The following is a 20,133-nucleotide window of genomic DNA, read 5'->3' on the forward strand; positions in this document are numbered from 1 at the left end:
GATATGGATCTATTTGCAACCTTCTTCACATTGACATCCAGTTATGCCATCACCATTTGTTGAAGATGCTTTCTTTTTTCCATTGTACATTTTTGGCTTCTTTGTCAAAAATTATATGTTCATAGGTGTGCGGGTTAAGGTCAGGGTTTTCAATTCGATTCCATTGGTCCACATGTCGGTTTTTATGTCATTACCAAGCTGTTTTTATTACAGTAGCTCTATAGCAGAGATTGAGGTTGGCAATTGTGATGTCTCCAGAGGTTGTTTTATTGTACCAGATTCTTTTGGCTATCCTGGGTTTTTTGTTTTTCCATATGAAGTTGAGTATTATTCTTTCCAAATCTGTGAAGAATTGTGTTGGTAATTTGATGGGGATTGCATTGAATCTGTAGATTGCTTTTGGTAGATCGCCATTTTTACTATGTTAATCCTGCCTATCCATGAGCATGGGAGATCTTTCCATTTTCTGACATCTTCTTCTATTTCTTTTTTCAGGGACTTAAAGTTCTTGTCATATAGGTCCTTCACACGCTTACTTAGCATAACCCCAGGGTATTTTATATCATTTGTGGCTATTGTAAAGGGTGATGTTTCCCTGATTTCCTCCTCAGCCTGTTTGTCTATTGTATATAGAAGGGCTACTGATTTTTTTGAGTTGATCTTGTATCCTGCAATGTTGCTGAAGGTTTTTATTAGATGCATCAGGTCCTTGGTTGAATTTTTGGGGTCACTCATGTATACAATCATGTCATCTACAAATAGGGAAAGCTTGACTTCTTCCTTTCCAATTTGTATCCCCTTAATCTCTTTATGTTGTCTTATAGCTCTGGCTAGAACTTCAAGTACTATATTGAATAAGTAGGGGGAGAGGGGACAGCCTTGCCTTGTTCCTGAGTTTAGTGGTATTGCTTTGAGTTTCTCTCCATTTAATTTGATGTTGCCTGTTGGCTTGCTGTGGACTGCCTTTATTATGTTTAAGTATGTTCCCTGTATTCCTGATCACTCCAAGACCTTTATCATGAAGTTGTGTTGGATTTTGTCAAATGCCTTTTCTGCATCTAGTGAGATGATCATGTGTTTTTTTTTTTTCTTTGAGTTTGTTTATATGGTGTATTACATTGACAGACTTTCATATGTTGAACCACCCTCGCATCCCTGGGATGAAGCCTACTTGACAATGGTGGATAATTGTTTTGATGTGTTCTTGGAGTCTGTTTGCCAGTATTTAATTGAGTATTTTTGCATCGATGTTCATGAGGGAGATCGGTCTGTAGTTTTCTTTCTTTGTTGCATCTTTGTTTGGTTTAGGAATCAGGGTAATTGTAGCCTCATAGGAGTTTGGTAATATACCTTCTGCTTCTATTGTGTGGAACAATTTAAAGAGTATTGGTATTTTGTCTTCTTTGAAGATCTGGTAGAATTCTGCAGTGAAACCATCTGGTCCTGGGCTTTTATTGGTTGGGAGAATTTTAATGACTGATTCTATTTCCTTAGGGGTTACTGGACTATTTAAATGGTTTATCTGGTCTTGATTTAACTTAGGTATGTGGTACCTATGCAGAAAATTATCCATTTCTTTTAGATTTTCCAGTTTTGTGGAGTAGAGGTTTTTGAAGTATGACCTGATGATTCTCTGGATTTCCTCATTGTCTGTTGTTATGTCCCCCTTTTCATTTCTAATTTTGTTGATTTGGATGCTCTCTCTCTGTCTTTTGGTTAGTTTGGATAAGGGCTTGTCTATCTTGTTTATCTTCTCAAAGAACCAACTCATTGTTTCATCAATCCTTTGTATTGTTCTCTTTATTTCTATTTTATTGATTTCAGCTCTCAATTTGAAAATTTCCTGGTGTCAGGTCCTCCTGGGATACTTTGCTTCTTCCTGTTCAAGACCTTTCAGGTGTGCTGTCAAGTCACTAGTGTGAGATTTCTCCAGCTTCTTTATGTGGGCATTCATTGCTATGAATTTCCCTCGTAGCACTGCTTTCATAGTATCCCATAAGTTTGGGTATATGGTGTATTCATTTTCATTAATCTCTAGGAAGTCTTTAATTTCTTTCTTTATTTCTTCCTTAACCCATTGGTGATTCAGTTGAGCATTATTCAGTTTCCATGTGATTGTAGGATTTCTGTAGTTTTTTCTGTTGTTGAAATATAACTTTAAACCATGTTGGTCCCACAGAACACAGGAGGTTATTCCAATTGTTTTGTATCTGTTGAGATTTGCTTTGTGGCCAAGTATGTGGTTGATTTTAGAGAATGTTCCATGGGGTGCTGAGAAGAAGGTATATTCTTTTTTGTTTGGGTGGAATGTTCTGTAGATATCGATTAAGTCCATTTGAGCCATAACATCTGTTAAGTCCATTATGTCTCTGTTAAGTTTAAATTGGGCCGATCTGTCCAGAGGTGAAAGTGGGGTGTTGAAGTCTCCCACTATTAATGTGTGGTGTTTTATATGTGATTTGAACTTTAGTAATGTTTCTTTTACATATGTCAGTGCCCTTGTGTTTGGGGCATAAATGTTCAGAATTGAAACTTCATCTTGGTGGATCTTTCTTCGATGAGTATGTAATGTCCTTCATCATTTCTTTTGATGGATTTTAGTTTGAAGTCTATTTTGTTGGATATTAACATGGCTACACGAGCTTGCTTCTTAATACCATTTGATTGGCAAGTCTTTTCCCAGCCTTTTTTTCTTAGGAGGTGTCTGTCTTTGAATTTGAGGTGTGTTACTTGTGTGCAGCAAAGAGACGGGTCCTGTTTTTGTATCTATTCAGCTAGTCTGTGTCTTTTTATAGGTGAATTAAGTCCATTGATATTAAGGGATATTAATGATCAGTGATTGTTTGTTCCTGTTGTTATTTTTATTTTTTGGTGGTAGTGTGTGTGTACTTCTCTTCTTTGGGGTTTACTGCTGTGCTGTTATCTATTGCCTGTGTTTTCATGGGTGTATCTGCCTTCCTTACATTGGAATTTTCCTTCTAGTACTTTCTGTAGGGCTGGGTTTGTGGATAAGTATTGTTTAAATCTTGTTTTGTCTTGGAAGTTCTTGTTCACTCCATCTATGATGATTGAAAGTTTTGGTAGGTATATTAGTCTATGCTGGCATCCATGGTCTCTTAGTGTCTACATTGTATCTGTCCAGGTCCTTCTGACTTTCAAAGTCTCCATTTAGATATCAGGTGTTATTCTGGTGGGTTTGCCTTTATAAGTCACTTGGCCTTTTTCCTTTGCTGCCCTTAATATTCTTTCTTTATTCTGTATGTTTAGCTGTTTAATTATTATGTGGCAAGGGGAATTTTGGGGAAGGTCTATTCTGTTTAGTGTTCTATAGGCTTCTTATATCTTCATAGGCATTTCCTTCTTTAAGTTGGGAAAGTTTTCTTCTATGATCTTGTTAAATATATTTCCTTGCCTTTGAGTTGTTATTCTTTTCCTTCCTCTATCCCTATTATTTGTAGGTTTGGACTTTAATGGTGTCCCAAATTTCTTGGACATTTTGGGTCATGACTTTGTTGGTTTTAGTGTTTTCATTGACTGATGAATCTATTTCTTCTACCGTATCTTCAACACCAGATATCCTCTCTTCCATCTCTTGCATTCTGTTGGTTATATTTGCCTCTAAAGTTCCTGTTTGTTTACTCAGATTTTCTATTTCCAGCATTCCTTCTGCTAGTGTCTTCTTCATTTTTTTCTATTTCCCTCTTCAGGTCTTGGATTTTCTCTTGCTTTTTCATGATTTTCTTTCAAGGACTTATTGTTTTCTTCTGCTTTAATTGTCCTTTCCTCCAATTTTTTATAACATTCTTGCCATTTTTTGTTTGTCTGTTACTCTACTTTATTTTTTAATTCTTCTATATAAGGCTCTAGCCTCTTCATGATGTTACTTATAAGGTTGTTTTCTTCTTCTTCTTCTTGCATTCTGTGGATGTTCAGGTCTAGCTGTTGGAGAAGGGCTAGGTTCTGGTGATGCTGTATTGCTCTTTATTTTGTTGTATGTACTTCTGCCTTGAAGTCTGCCCATCTCCTCTTGGGTTCATTCTTGGTCTTATCAGTGTACTTGGTCCAGAGAGAGCTGACAGATTTAGGGAGCCTCTCTCTGGGCCAGATGGAAGCTCTGGGCCAGATGGGAGTGCTGGTCCAGATGAGAGTGCTGACCGGATAGGAGCTGGGGGACTGGACTCTGAGTCTCAGGAAGTCCATGATGTCTCCTTATTTTGTCCAGATGGGAGCTCCTCTTGTCCAGATGGGAGTTCCTCTGGTCTCTCGTCCAGATGGGAGTTCCAGGGCAGGATGGAATCTTGAGGCTGGTCTCTGATTCTCAGGAAGTGGCTGGGGTCTCTGGCAGATGGGTGTGGGGGCAGGGTGTGGAGACTGCAGGGTCTGCCTGCAGTCTTGGAAAAGGGGAGCCTTCCTGCATTGCCTGCTGATCGGCCAGAAACTGGGGCCAAGTTGCTCAGGTCCTCCCGGGATGGTCTGTGGGACCCGGGGGCAGTTGCCTCTCTGGCTATAACCCCAGCCACTCATCTCTGGTCAAGATGGGAGTTCCAGGGCAGATAGCAGTCTCAACAATTCTTGCTCATACAATCCCTCCTCTTTCTCGACAATTAGACTCCTGGAGCTCCATCTGGGGCCTGGCAGTGGATCTCTGCATCCACTTCTATCAGTTATTGGATGAGAGTTCTAGCATGACAGTTAGGGTGTTTGGTCATCCAAGCACCAGACCAGGTCAGTTCATACTCTCTCTTGATCATTGCCAGTCGTCTACAGTGGAGGTATCCCTGTGGATTTCTGGGGAACTCTCTAGCACTCTCTATTCCTGTTCTCATGTGGTCATCATTTATCATGGTCTGTTATTCCTTGTTCTCCCTCTCTATTCTTGATCCAGCTGAAATATCCCATGCCCCTAAGCTATCTTTCCCCCGAAACGTGCCCTTCATTACTCCCACTGTAATCCAGGTTGTTCATGTAACTCTCATCCATTTCTCTGTCATTGGGCGATCCCTGTGTCTTTCTTGGGGCCCTGTTTTCTATGTAGCCTCCTGGAGTTGTGAGTAACAGTCTAGTCATCTTTGTTTTATATCTAGTATCCTCCTATGAGTGAGTACATACCATGTTTGTCCTTCTGAGTCTGGATTACCTCATTCAGGATGATTTTTTCTAGATTCATCCATTTGCCTGCAAACCTCATGATGTCACTGTTTTTCTCTGCTGAGTAGTACTCCATTGTGTGTGTGTGTATATATATCATAATTTTTTATCCTTCTTCATTTGAAGGGTATCTAGGTTGTTTCCAGGTTCTGGCTATTACAAACAAAGCTGATACGAACATAGCTAAGCAAATGCCCTTGTGGTATGATTGTGCATTCCTTGGGTATGTCTAAGAGTTATATAGCTGGGTCTTGGGGGAGATGGATTCCCAATTTTCTAAGGAAGTACCATATTGATCTCCAAAGTGGCTGTACAAGCTTGCATTCCCACCAACAGTGGAGGAGAGTTCCCCTTGCTCCACATCCTCTCCAGCATAAGCTGTCTTCTGTGTTTTTGATCTTAGCCATTCTTACAGGTGTAAGGAGGTATCTCAGAGTTGTTTTGATTTGCATTTCCCAGATAATTAGGGATGTTGAGCAATTCCTTAAATGTTTTTCAGCCATTTGAGCTTCCTCTGTTGAGAATTCTCTGTTTATTTCTATAGGTCATTTCTTAATTGTACTGTTGGGCATTTTGATGTCTAATTTCTTGAGTTCTTAATGAGAAACTCATCTATTTGTTGGACACTACTTCATTTTTTTTGCATAAATGCCCCTTCTCTGACTTGAGACCTGAACCTTGGCTGTGTTTGGACCAAGACATGTAGGAAAGAGAGGAGTCAAATAATAGTATAAAGAATAATGCACAGATAACCATAAAAATGCATAGTCATCTACTCCTGTTTCTCATTGCCATTCTAGTTTAAGATAGTATAAATACCTTGTGGATTGGACTATGGCAGAACCTGTCCTTTATTTACCTACACACTAATACAATTCTGTATACTTTTTCAAATCTCAGAATTACACATTGTTTATTCAAATTAATGATACAACTCAGAAAACTACTTTTTGAATCATTTGGCAATACTTAAGCTAGCTAAAACATTAAGACAACCAAAGGATATTGAATAAGTACATTTATTCCCAACTTCATATAAGTGAGGCTTGCCTAAACAGAGATGGGTTCATATATGTAAATATAAACAACCACACAAAGGGCTTTGAAATTTTTTCAGGAGCTGATACAATTACTATCTCTGAATGAACATTGATTATGCAAGAGAGTAACAGTTCTCCATGGGTATGAAGGCGAGTACTCACTTCTACTTTTGGTACATTTCTTCCAAATAATCATGTATTAGCAATAATCTCACATCTAGTATTATTAACTGCTCCTTGTAGAATATCCTCTCCCAAATTCCAAACATTTTCTTCCATTGCTAATGAAAATTATTCTTCATTGAGAGGAAAAATCGTTTTTAGTAGTTTTCTAAAGGCAACTTTGACATCTTGATTTCTCAGGCTGTAGATCATGGGATTCAACATAGGCACAACAATGGTATAAAACACAGATGAAAGTTTTCCTTGGCCCAGGGAGCTGACTGATGATGGCTGAAGGTACATGAAAGCTGTAGAACCATAGAAGACAACAACAGCCAAGATGTGGGAGCTGCAGGTGCTGAAGGCCTTGGATCTTCCCCCAGTGGACTGAATGTGGAAGATACTGACAATGATGAAGATGTAAGAGCTAAGGATGGTCACAGCTGGCACAATAATGTTAAATGCACTGAAGGACAGTGCTACTACTTCATTAATAAAAGTACTAGAGCAAGAGAGCTCCAGCAATGGGAAAAGATCACAGAAGTAATGATTTATTATATTAGCCTTACAGAAAAGCACTCTCAGCAGAAAGACAATGTGAGCTGTGGCACTTAATAAACCCATACCATATACCCCAGCTACCATCCACAAACAGACTTGATAGGACATGGTTACCTTGTAAAGTAAAGGGTTAGAGATAGCCACATAGCGGTCATATGCCATTGCAGCCAACATGTGACATTCTGCAACAGCAAAAACACAGAAGAAGTAAAACTGAACTATGCATTCTGGGTAGGGGATGACATTCTTCTCAGTCACAAAGTTCACCAACATTTTGGGTGTAATGACAGTTGACTGACAGCAGTCAATAAAGGACAGACTGCTGAGTAAATAATACATGGGAGTGTGCAGCTGAGAACTAAACAGGATCAAGATGATCATGCCCAGGTTTCCCACAACTGTAAACAAATAGACTCCTAGGAAGATGAAGAATAGGGGCAACTGGAGTTCTGGGTTCTCAGTTAACCCAGCAAGGATGAATTCAGTCACAGCAGTATTATTTACTTCTTCCATTCTCTTTTGAAAACTCTATGTGAAAAGAAAATTTTATGTAGAAGAAAAATTTGAGTGTCCATTCTCTTATCACTCAATGAATTTTGAAACAGAATTAAAATATTTTCAGATATTTCAAATTCTCTGCCATCTTCTTTTCTATATAAGCAATCAGAGATTTTGCAATTCTGTAGAAAGGAGACATGAAAAGAAATAATTATACAGATCTTTACATACATGTGAGTTGTGTCAAAAGAATTATTTTTACTGGTACTCATTTCCTCCCACACTTAACCATTCTAGCACACTTAATTGAGTGTTTCAAGAATTTCTCATTTCTTATTTATAGCATTTCTCTTTTGATGAAAAGTTTTAGCTATGGTGATAAAAACACCTTATCCACAAGAGATCCATAGACATTACTACACTTAATGGTGAAGTAATTGACAAATTTATACTAATAATTATAAACAGTGGACCTTTCTTCCAGTTCACAATATCTACCACAACTTTAGGTACTTGGCTAGGAAAATCAAACCCCCAAAATGAACTAAAAACTCAATGGATTATAAATCAAGAAGATAAAACATATACTAGTATGTAACTTTAATCAAGCATATAGAAAAATAAAGAATTGATTAAATAGAACTATTAAATGTAATTAATGATATGACAGGGTACTGTTTGAAAACAGTAATCACAAGATAGTTGAAGATTATATTATATAAGATATTCACCAACAGACTCAGGTGAGATATCTTATAGTTCTTTGTTTGACCCTTGTTTTTCTTTGATTTAGCAGTTGTGGTTGACCACCCCCACAAAGGACAGCTATCCCCAATCTGGCTCAATTCTAAATCATAGGGAAAAGCTTCATAATGACTACAGGTTGATGTTGATCTCTCGTGATTAATTAGAGCATTTGCTTACATGGTAACACGAGATTTCTTATTTTGCCATCTACTTTTGTTGAAAGAAGATCCCATTCTTGTTTTAATGCTTCTCTTTACTATAGTACATCTCTACTATAAATGTTGAGAACCATATAATATGACAGAAGGTCTCTTCCAAATTAGGAGTATTGGAAACTTAACCTCAAGATAAACAATTACAGCAAGAATGGCTTATGTGACAAACTGATTAAAGCAATCATGAGAACTGATTATTTACCACAAGTGTGGGATCTTAACATGGGGCTGAGTTTCGTGTTTTCTTTATATCTTTCATTTGAACTTCTTTGTGCCTTGAGCCTTTACTGTATCACCATTCTACAGAAGGAACTTCCCTTGCTTTGGGCCTTTGGTCTTCAGCTTCTCAGCCTTCAGAAATTTATGACAAGATAAATACAATTCTGATCACTACACATTACCTTCCTGTAGTATTCTGGTACACTAAAAAGAACACACCAAGACACACTTCTATGTCCTTGAGTCTGTTCATTGGCTTGTTTTACTATGTCTCTTGTCCTTTGCAAAGATGCTCCAAGAAACATTAGTTTCCATCATAAAAGCTCCATAATACGTCTCTGAATCATGGCAGATCTAACCATACTTGTGGACTTTGACCCATTTCGTTTGTCTCACTTTTTGGCATCCAGTTCCAGAAAGTACTCTTAATTCCATTGCCTCCTGTGGAGCTCTGCTTGTGTCCTCTGAATGTCTGTATGCCTTTGCCCTTGGTCCACAATTCCTCAATACCTGCTTTGTATCAGTTGTCTTAAGCCCCCATTGTCGATGCATATTAAATTTGAATGAATCATAAGCAAAATAACAAAATTTTTAATGATGAAGAATTGTTTTTCTTACCACTAAATTGTGATGCAAAGAACCACATATATATATATAACACATATGATTTCATAGGTTTATACTTTGTAAATGTTCATCTCATTTCTGTCTTTAAATAGTATTATATCAATAATTTGGATGTTAGAAAATTAGAAATTGCTATGTAATTTATTAGAAATAGCAATGAATATTTATATGCTGATAGTTATTTGAGTAGATATTGTTAGGATATGAATGTGGACCTATATTAAAACAAATTTAAAAGTGTTAAGTATACAGTTTCCTGTGGCTATCAGGACAGAATGAGAAAGAATAACAATGATCAACTCCTCAGGATTCTATAGACTATAAGTGCATAGGCAGGCAAACAAGGCACAGGATTAAATATGATATTCAGAAATGTCCAGAAAGACTAGAAAAAAATGATGCTAGTTCGTACTCAGAAAATGGTGTTAACAAAACAAAGCTTTCTCTCTTTTCAGACCATGTCATGTGACATGACAATATAGAAATGCACATTGAGAATTCCTACAGTTATATGTTTTAATCTTCCTTTAAGCTTTATTCTTACATCCTTATCCTTTTAAACATATTATTGTTGCTGTAAAGGTAACATTTGTGTTTTATTCAATAATTTTTCTCAAAATTTTTTTATAAAAAATGAAAATCACTATAATAAAGCTTCAATAGCCTTGCAAATATGCATCATATTGAAACCCAAGTTAAGTAATTTGTTATTTAAAATATTTTTTGGATTTTTCAAGACAAGGTTTCTCTGCATAGTTTTTGTTCCTGTCCTGGATCTCGCTCTGTAGCCCAGGCTGGCCTCAAACTCACAGAGATCTGCCTGGATCTGCCTCCCGAGTGCTGAGATTAAAAGTGTGCATCACCACCACATGCAATAAACAATTTTTAATTTAAACATATAATCATATGTTTCCCTTCACCCAAGTTCTTCCAGTTCCTATCTCCAGCCCCTACCCTTCTACCTTTAAGTTGTTTCTCAATTACAAACAAAAACCCAATACAATGACAAACTTCCACAAACCAAGAAAATTAAATAAAACCATGCCCCTCCAAATAAAACCACCAAACTGTAACCAAATAATAACACACACACACACACAATAAATAAATAAACAAACAAAATAAGTAAGTAAATAAATAAATAAATAAAACACATCCAAATGCCCTGTGGAGTCTATTATATGTTGGCCAACTACTTCTGAACATGAAGTCTATCCTGGAGTGGTTGAAATAACCAGTGTCACTCTATTGGAGAAAAATACATCCTGATCTGCAGACAGGATGTAGAGAGAGTTAGACTAGTCCTGGGATGAACTTTTTATACCTCAAAGTCCATCTCCAGTGACACAGGTCTTCAATAAGGCCACATCTCTCACAAAACATCACAATTCCTAATCTTTTCTAAACAGTTTACCAGCTATATGCAAATATTGAAATACATGAGTTTATGGGGCCATTCTCACTCAAATCATGACAGCTTTGCAGTCCCAACTGGTTAGTCCTGAAAACATATACATATGAGCAACACTCAATGGACTCCTCATGTTTTATGTGTATATTATATATGTGTACATATGCAACAATAATTATTGAAAAAGTCAGTAATTTGAGGGCCGTTGGGAGAAAACAGGAAAAGGAGAAAACAGTTGTAAAGGAGAGAGAAAATGTTTGAAATGATGTAAATATGGAGTTTTCATATATGAAATTCCCCAAACAATTATAAATTGAAACAAATATTAATAAAACAGTATTATCAATCCCATTTTTAAAAGGAAGCAAAGATCTTGGAATGGAGACAGATCTTGTGATGCAAAAAGTCACACATGTCTAATAACAATAGAATGTAAAAAAAAAATAGTGGAATCTAAGATTTTTACAAGCTAAGGACTTGTATCTGGACATAGCTCTCCTTTCTCCAGACAGCAAGATGTTGGCTGCTTTTCAGCTCCTTCACACTAGAAGGTGAAATGGCCTTGAGCATGTGAGGGACAGATTAAGCAGAATTACCTGTTGAGCCACTGTTCCTTAAAGCAGATTCACAAAATCACTAGTTCTACCAGACTTGGTTGGTATAAACATTTTATATGCAGGCATAGATAACACGAGATCACTTAGGAAGAGAGTAGGTGAGAGTTATCTCCCTCTGGAGTCTCATCTCTGAAGCTTCATCTCTGGGGAAATCAACAACTAGAGTTAACATATATTCCCCAGTGGTTCTCCAGAGTAATGTAGTCCATTGACAGTTCTTTTAAAAGTATAGACTTAATACAAATATGTAAGAAGCACTAAAATATCCCTGAAACTTTAAAGATGTACGCTGAAGGGATCTAAAAAATTAGTTCCCTCAAAAGGAAAACAAAAAGTAAATAACAGGAAAAGGAAATAAAATGATTTGAACTTTGCAGCTCTCTTTGACATGTACCAGATGTGCTCTGATAGTATGAGGGAGTTGCAAAAACTTTTACTTGGAAGATTTACCTATGAAGTGAATAAATGCAGCTTTATGTCCACCCAAATAATAATAATTTAGATATTTTAAATGATGTATAAAAAGTGGCAAACCAGACTAATAACGAAAAACTAGGAGGAGACATGGAGACTCTGGTCCAGTTAAAGCAGACACCATCAAGAGCTACTTGGTGTTTTCTAAAAACATCTGGTAACATCCCATTAAAAAAGAGGAGTGAGCCGGGCAGGGCGGTGGTGGCACACACCTTTAATCCCAGGACTTGGGAGGCAGAGGCAAGTGGATCTCTGTGAGTTCGAGGCCAGCCTGGGCTACAGAGCGAGTTCCAGGAAAGGCGCAAAGCTACACAGAGAGACCCTGACTCAGAAAAAAAGGAAGGAAGATGTGTCCGCTCCTCCTTCCTATCTTCAAGAACTTAACTGTGAAAGAGGAGTAGAAGACATTCAGCATCCGCTTGACAACAAGAGTGAAAATGTAAAGATATCCACTGAAGATAACAAATAGAACAATTGTGTATCTCATCACTTCAGTTCAGTTGTCCCAGAAATTTTGGTTGGGTTATCAGAAATCAAAGTATCTATCAAATATGAACAATGCATTCAGACCTCTTTACTCCTTTCTTTGTCCTTCAGAATGTTCTTGTTTGTATTGATTTGAATTTAAGAAAATTTTATTCATTTTACATACCAACCACAGATCCCCAATCATCTCTTTTCCCACTGTACTCCAGCCTTCCCCCCACCCATCTCCCATTCTCTCAGAGTTCTTAAGTTCTTGTGGGTAGGAACTATCTTACATATAGCTCATCCTGTGTTACTTAATATAGCTCTACATACTTAGGAAGAATAAGGTATAAATTGGTATGCTCTAAATTATTATTTTAGTCAATTCAGACAAATACTGTGAGATTTGTTCGTCAATAAAATTAATAAAGAATGCTAGCTACATAAAATATTAAGACAACTAAATCAAAGTGCATAAGTGCATTTAATCATTGGTCAAGATAAATGTGCATGTGTAAAAAAATCCAGGAAAATAACACATGATAGGAAAATCATATTCCTTAAAATGCAAATTCTCAATTTGCAGAGAAAAAGCAGGCAATTTAGAATGCTTTTTCAATTAGCATGATTTCTTAGTAGTGAAATTGAGTTTTTAGAAAAAGAGTGAAGTACTTTAGCTTTCATTATATACATATAGAATTTTTTGTACCATTCAATATTTTCTAGGCCAATAATATGAGAATAGGATTGCTGGAGTAATGTTATTTTAATAAATAGTTTATTACATGTGATAATGTTATGTTACAGGTGAGTATTGATAACTGTATCATAGTGAGTGATACAAACTAAGTGAATATCTCCATACTTTTCTTTGAGTGCAAAGACTTAAGTTCTTAGCTCCTAGTTCTGTCTCAAAAATAGTGGTCTATCAATAACTTGAATTATGCCATATAAAAATTGGTATGATATTTAGCAACTATATGTATAAATAAATGCATAAATACATGAAACAACAATTAATGAAAAAAGGTCATGAATTTTAAGCAGAATGGAGACGGATGTCTAGGAGGAATTGGAGGGAGAAAAGGGGATGGAGACATCTGATAATGAAATTACAATCTCAAAATAATTAAAAACGAAGACATGATACTGTCAGATGTAATGAAGGTAATTATTCAAAGAATTTTTCTTTAGATATTAATATTAACTAATGTCAAAAGAGATTTGAAAGTGTTAAGCACACAATTTTCTATACGTCATCAGCATAGCAAGATAAATGAAGATTAGATGCCCTTCAGAATGCTAGGCAAAGATCACACGTGGATATGCATGGTGTTTAGGAAGTTTCTGGTGGAACACAACTACTGTGATGCAGGTCCATAATTCTGAATGTGGAGCAATCAATGAGGTCTATTTAGGGAATTATCAAATAAAGAACATATACAAATATGCAGGTAAGAACAATTAACGATGACAATGGAAAAGAGCAAGGAGAGATGTATGGAATCTTCAGGGGAGTAAAGTAAAGGAGAAGTGGGCCAAGCACATTACAATCTATGGAAAAGAGATAATTTCTCTTAAATTAAAAGGAAACATTTTCTTCTTTGCCCCAAGTATTTATTATATGACAGACATTTAAATAAAATTACATTAAATAGGACCACAGTCATAAATTAAAATCTCCTTTTAAACTTTATCACTGTATCTTATTTTAACAGGATTGTAAATTTCATGGCCATTGATGTTTTTTTTATTTGCATTATATATATTTATCATTATAAATCATATCTTATATATATCATATCTTAGCTATATATTTATCATTATAAATTATGTAGTACTTTTCCCTACACTAAACTTCATATGCAAAAATTGCACAATGCCTTGAATATGTGAATAAAAATATTCAACAAGCTAAATCAATAGCTTCAAAATGACTCTAAAGCATCACACCTTGCCTTAAGATGTGTAAGCATAGAAGCATTTTTCTCGATGGTCTGCTGATGTGAAGAGTGGAATGAGTGGGGACGCTGTGGTCACACACACAGAGCCTAGAATGAAAGTGGATCTAGACCGATGATTAGTGACTCACCACCATTGAAATGGAATACAGAACAAGCAGAGGGAGATTTTAAGAATAAAAACTTCTACCCAAACATAACCCTCCTTCTCAGTGTTGAATATTTCTCTTTTCCTTCACTCTGCATTAAAAAAGAAAAGAAAAGAAAAAGCACTTACATCTTGAAGGTGAGTTTGTTCCTCCTTTCTGTATCATCCAGAAAGGTGATTCCATGTAAATTGTTAGTATGGAGAAAAAACAAAGGGCAGTTAGAGAATGTAATAGTCATGCATATTGTGTGGTTAGTATCCATACTCTACAGTAACTTTCTAAGCATAAGCTTTAAATCATCCACAATTAAATAAACAAGAAAAGAAAAAAAAAACAGATTTTGGGACAGAGAAATAAATAATGAAGAGAGGAAATTAAAAGCAGATTAAAACAATAGAGTTTAATTGTTTGGATCCTGATCTGAGGTGCAATTTGAATTTGCACATTTATATGGCAAACAGTAGGTTCTTAATAAATATCTATTTGTTGAAAAAAGTAAAAAGAAAAAGAAAAAAAGGCACTGTAAATAGAAGGAGGGATAGCCAAAACTTGTCCTTTAAGTCACTAATCTTTATTGCTAATAAAGCTGGTTCCCAAAAACAATTGTCCCTCTCCCAAAGTTGGATGCTATGAAGATTTTACATACTGTGCAGAGATTCCAAAATCTGATTAGAATGAATATTGATAAAGACCTCCTGCCAGAATCTCATCTATCAACTTTTAACTCTAGGGAAACCATCAATCAAACTTTCTATTTTCCTCTGTGAGTCTTAATTCTGCAATGTAATCAAGTGGTAGAACTGGCTTTTTGATAAAATAAGAATATAATAAAAATATGTGAGAGATATTGTCAAGACAGTAAAATACTGGGTTTTCTGAAACTTTAAAGATATTTGCAAAAGTTATTACCTAAGATTATTTCTGTCAATGGAAAAAATGAAAAACAGATTATATATATGAACTTTTATTAATATCTACCACATGTACTTATATAATATGAGAGAATCACAAAATTGGAAAATTTTATCTGAGGATTAAATAAAAGCAGTTTCATAGACCTCCTAAGTTAGTAAAAATTCATAGAATATATGGCTTCAGTATTTATTTCCATTATTGAAATTTTAAATATTTCATTAGATTTTTGAAAATTTCATACAATATGTTTGATATACATCCTTCATCCACTACACCTAGATCGACCTGCTTCACTACTCTCACAACTTAGTGTCTTCTTTTATAGTGTCTTCCTATAAAGTCCAGTTTTCCTGTCCCACACATTCTTGAATGTGTGGTATTCCACTGGAGTGTGGTTGACTTATCAGAGGCCATTCTGAAAGAAAGAGACCCTCCATCTCAGTGAAGCTAAAAGCTACCAATAGTGCTTAGCTGTAGGTATAACTTCATGTTCACTTCTAATCTCCATGTTGAGATTTAGTCTAGTTTGGGCTTGTATAGGTCTTGTGCATGCTGTCACATCTTACTCAGCTGTAAACTCTGTTAAATAAAAAAAACAATAACAGCTGGCCTGGACTGATATACCCACTGGTGCAATAGTGACATGAAAATAAATGTCAGGGGAAAACCAACCACTTTCTGATTGGATTTGAGACCCACTGCAAACGATGAAACTCATATAATCAAATCAAGAGGCCCTCTCAAGACAGGCAATAGACACTAGGGAAAAACCTACTTTATTTATTTAAGTATTGAAACATTTGGTAACCTGTTTTCTTTTATAACAGTATTTGACAACTCCTATATTTTAGTTCTTGTCTTCTTCATAAAGCCACACATTCCTTGGGATCATTAGGCTTTCTTTTTTTATGTTAGGACCCCCTATTTTAGAACCAATCTGATGATTAGGTTAATATTTTCTTAGGATCTTTCTCTGTTTATCATAATCACTGAAAACAGTGGGATTTGTATACTCTTCAAATACTTTATAATATTTTTATATGTGCATAAGCACTTCAAAAGATGAAATTCCATAAAGAGTATTTTCTATTTATTTCCCATCATGATGATAAAAGTTATACTGGATATTATTGAGTAATAAGATTAAAATTACATTCACATAAGGTATGTATTTGTATCCATGTATGTGTCTATGTTTGTGTGTGTGTATGTATACGTGTGTGAATGTGAACCTAATTGGTCTTACTAATAAAAACCAGGAGTCAAATATTAGGGTAATAACCTGAAAGATAGGAGAAACAGAGGAGCAGCCAACAGTGACTTCTTACCTCTCTGGATCCTCAGTCTGAAAGAGGTGAGATCCTGTCTCTGCCTACCTTGTTACTTCCTCTCTCTGCCTCCCGAGAACTGGGATTAAAGACATGAGCCTCCAAAGTGCTGAGATTAATGGTTTGAGCCTCCACCACCTGGCCTCTATGGTTAACTAGTGACTACCTCTGCCTTCTGATCTCCAGGGAAGCTTCATTTGTCAAAACACAGAAAAAATATCACACAAGGTGTGTGTGTGTGTGTGTGTGTGTGTGTGTGTGTGTGTGTGTGTGTGTGTGTTAGACATTAGTAAGTACATACAAAACAGCATATAGTACGTATATATAGTGCTCCAGATTGAATATGTCCCTTACAAAGTCACATGCTCAGTTCTTGGTTCTCAGATGCTGTGTGTCTTTTGGGAGATGGTCAAACTGTATGAAGTGGGGTCCAGCTAGAAAAAGCAGAGCACCCATTACCATTCTTCTTCCCCTCTAAAACCAACCATTGTGTTCATTGTGTTCTGTCTAGAAACAATGAATGGAGCTTAATATGATGAAGTCTCTGACATTGTAATCCAAAGTAAAGATTCCTCTCAGATCTATTCAGATGGATAGTGTAGTCATGATGAAAAATTCTAAAACAGAAAATAAGTACCAGGCACAGGTTTATTGCTGTAATTATTACTACAGAAAGAGGTGATCCTCAAACCTCTGAAAGTGGGTTATAGAAACAATTAGCAGGGGTTGGAGATGTAGACTAGAGGAGACATGGAATGCTAAATGTAGGGATTAATAGGCAATTATTTTATGTGCTTATAGTACCAGAATGGCAATAGAAAAAAAGATAGTAATCATTGTGCTGAAACTTCTGATGAAAATGAGAATTCTGTTGAGAATTGAGCAAGACACTCTTTTTACATTCATTTGACTTCAATTTGTTCCTGTCCTTATATTTTGGAGAGACCGAGTATAAAAATAATGGGATGCTTCCAGCTAAGATGGAAGACTAGAACCTGTCTTTGTATGATGCAGTAAAGAGCAGGTCAGAAGGAATAGTCTGCATTCCAAAGATAGACAAAAGACAATAAACATGGGATGTTTACAAAGGAACTCATAGTATGGTGAAAAATGTGTAAAAATAGAACAATGTCAAGGGCAAAAGAAGTATAACAAGGTGAAGCTGCTTTAGAAAACCCTCCAGTTATATCTGTCCCAGTTACTGACACCCTCTCTGCTTGGCCAGACCATGTAGAGCTGACACAAGGACTGAGGCTGTTAATGCTGGTGTTGTCTTGGATAGCTACTGGCACCCTAGCCTAGGGTATTGATTAAGCTCTAAGATAACACATAAAATAAATGAAGGGCTCCATTAAAATGAAAGAATATAGGAATATGACAGCATAAAAAACAAAAAAGAAAACAACAACGAAAACACAATGTTGAGATTTCAACTTACCCTAGTCAGAATAAAATCAAGAATGTAAAACACAGCGAATTTTGAGAGTATGTGATGAAAGTGTCATTCACTGTTCACGTAATTGCCAACTGGCACAGCCATTGTGTAAGTCAGTGTGGTGAATTCTAATTGGGAGTAGCTGCTGACACTGTAGCCCAAGGTGTCAGTAATAGTAAGTAAGTAAATAAATTAAAAAGTAAATAATTTTCTATTTGACACTTAAATACCACTCTTTGTCCAAAGGACTTCACATTCTACACCACAAATTACTGTTCAGCTGTGTTGATTGCATCCCTGTTCCCAATAGCTAGGAAATGGAAATAACCTAAACAATCTTCAACTGATGAATATATAAGAAAACATAGCACACATGCACAGTAGAATTTCATTTATTTGTAAAGAAATTAGGATCTAGAAATTTGCATGTAAATAGAGGAAACTAGAAAATATTGAGTGAAGTGACTAAGAACCAGAAAGACAAACACCAAATGTTCTTTCTTACAGGGGATACCTAGATTGAAATCTTTGAGTTGGAGTATATAACCTAGAGTTATTGTGTAAACCCCAAAAATAAAAAGGATGATATGAGTGGGCATCTACTCTAGAGAGAGGACTAGCAGGGTACAGGTGATATGAAGGGAGGATAGACTAACTTGGGGACACTATTTGTGGAGGGGGAAGGGAAAGCAATGTAGAAAGAAAACAGGAAAAGGGATAAATACTAATAAGAATGTTGGAAAAAGCCACAGGGAATCATATTATTTATGTTTACCTAAACACACACACACACACACACACACACACACACACACACACACACACAAACACCAACAACAAACCTCCCAAAACATTATGTTATTGCTATTGCCCTTCATTGGTTTCCAGAAATTGAAGGTAAGTCTCTTTGGCTGAAGACCACACAGGATTCTGAAATGGGAGTTGGATAAATAGAGCCGGATTGGACCTAGAAGCCTACTCCCTGAAGACTACCTTTCATAGTATGGAAAAGTGCTATCCAAGTTTCCAGGGAGTAAAACAATTAATAATTTTATCCAGCTGTGACACTTATGGAACACAATAATAATCAGCAAGGCAAGCTATCCCTAAAGGTGCAATAGTAGCATTTACATCACGATGGTAACTAAATACTATTGAATTTCTCTTAGGGCCTCAATAGGAGGAATTTCATGACTGATTCTGTAAATATAGCAAATTATGAGTTATTGATGAGGTCATGGAACCTAAAGGAGAATCTACCAGTGATCCTTTCCCAATCTAGTATAATCTCTAACTGAATATTAATAGTGATCATGTCACCCACAGATATGTGTGACTCTTTTGACAGCAGATGAAAACCATTGTATACATCGATAACTGGTCAAAATAGAGGGAACAACTGAAGATATGGTGAAGAACTCCAATTAATCCATCTTTAATACCACTCTTCCACCTTAGGGTAAGGGAATATTTTGAAAGAGCAGATAAGAATATTCTAAGAGCCAGAGTACAAGGAAGTCTGTAGGGAGATTGTACCTTCTATGTGGGAAAGGAAAGTGGAACTGTGAAATCTCAACTATATAGTTTCCTAAACAAGAGCCTAAATTGATACCTGTTGATATATATCAAGGTGATAGGAGAAATTTTGAAGACTGCACTCCTAAATGAAGCAATATTGGATTGCTGGGAACAGAATTATTCTTTCTATGCCTAAGCTTTCCTATATATAATCCTCATGCATATATAAGCAATATGTCTATTATATATATATATATAATATATATGTATATATACATATATATTATATATATATATGTATATATATATTGGATGGAGATGAGGGAATGATGTAATTACATAGCTCACATATAAAATTTTCAAAAATTTTATAAAAAATTTTCAAAAATAAATTTTAAAAAAGTATCACCTTTGTTGAAATTAAGAGTGGAATTTATTATTTGTAAAGTAGTACTTATTAAATATGAAGAAATATATACGTATTATGATGGGCTATCCATTATGGACGTATGTGTCCATGTCATCATTACTGTTGGTATATATTTTTGATTGTATTAAACATATGATTTAATATGTGAATAGAAAGTTGAATTTGAAATTATGATTGTTAAAATTATCAAAATGTCTTAGAAAATGAGTT

The 20,133-nt window shown here is 35.8% G+C and overlaps 1 protein-coding gene across 1 annotated transcript; it reads right to left on the minus strand.

Moving 5' to 3' along the window:
- Positions 1–6,471: 6,471 nt before the first annotated feature.
- Positions 6,472–7,499, minus strand: LOC118587498 (olfactory receptor 150-like). The gene has a single exon (XM_036193512.1). The coding sequence runs from the start codon at positions 7,422–7,424 to the stop codon at positions 6,480–6,482; it is 945 nt and encodes a 314-aa protein (XP_036049405.1). The 5' UTR covers positions 7,425–7,499; the 3' UTR covers positions 6,472–6,479.
- Positions 7,500–20,133: the final 12,634 nt, after the last annotated feature.

This window comes from Onychomys torridus, chromosome 7 (assembly GCF_903995425.1).
Source record: "Onychomys torridus chromosome 7, mOncTor1.1, whole genome shotgun sequence".
NCBI classification, from domain to species: domain Eukaryota; kingdom Metazoa; phylum Chordata; class Mammalia; order Rodentia; family Cricetidae; genus Onychomys; species Onychomys torridus.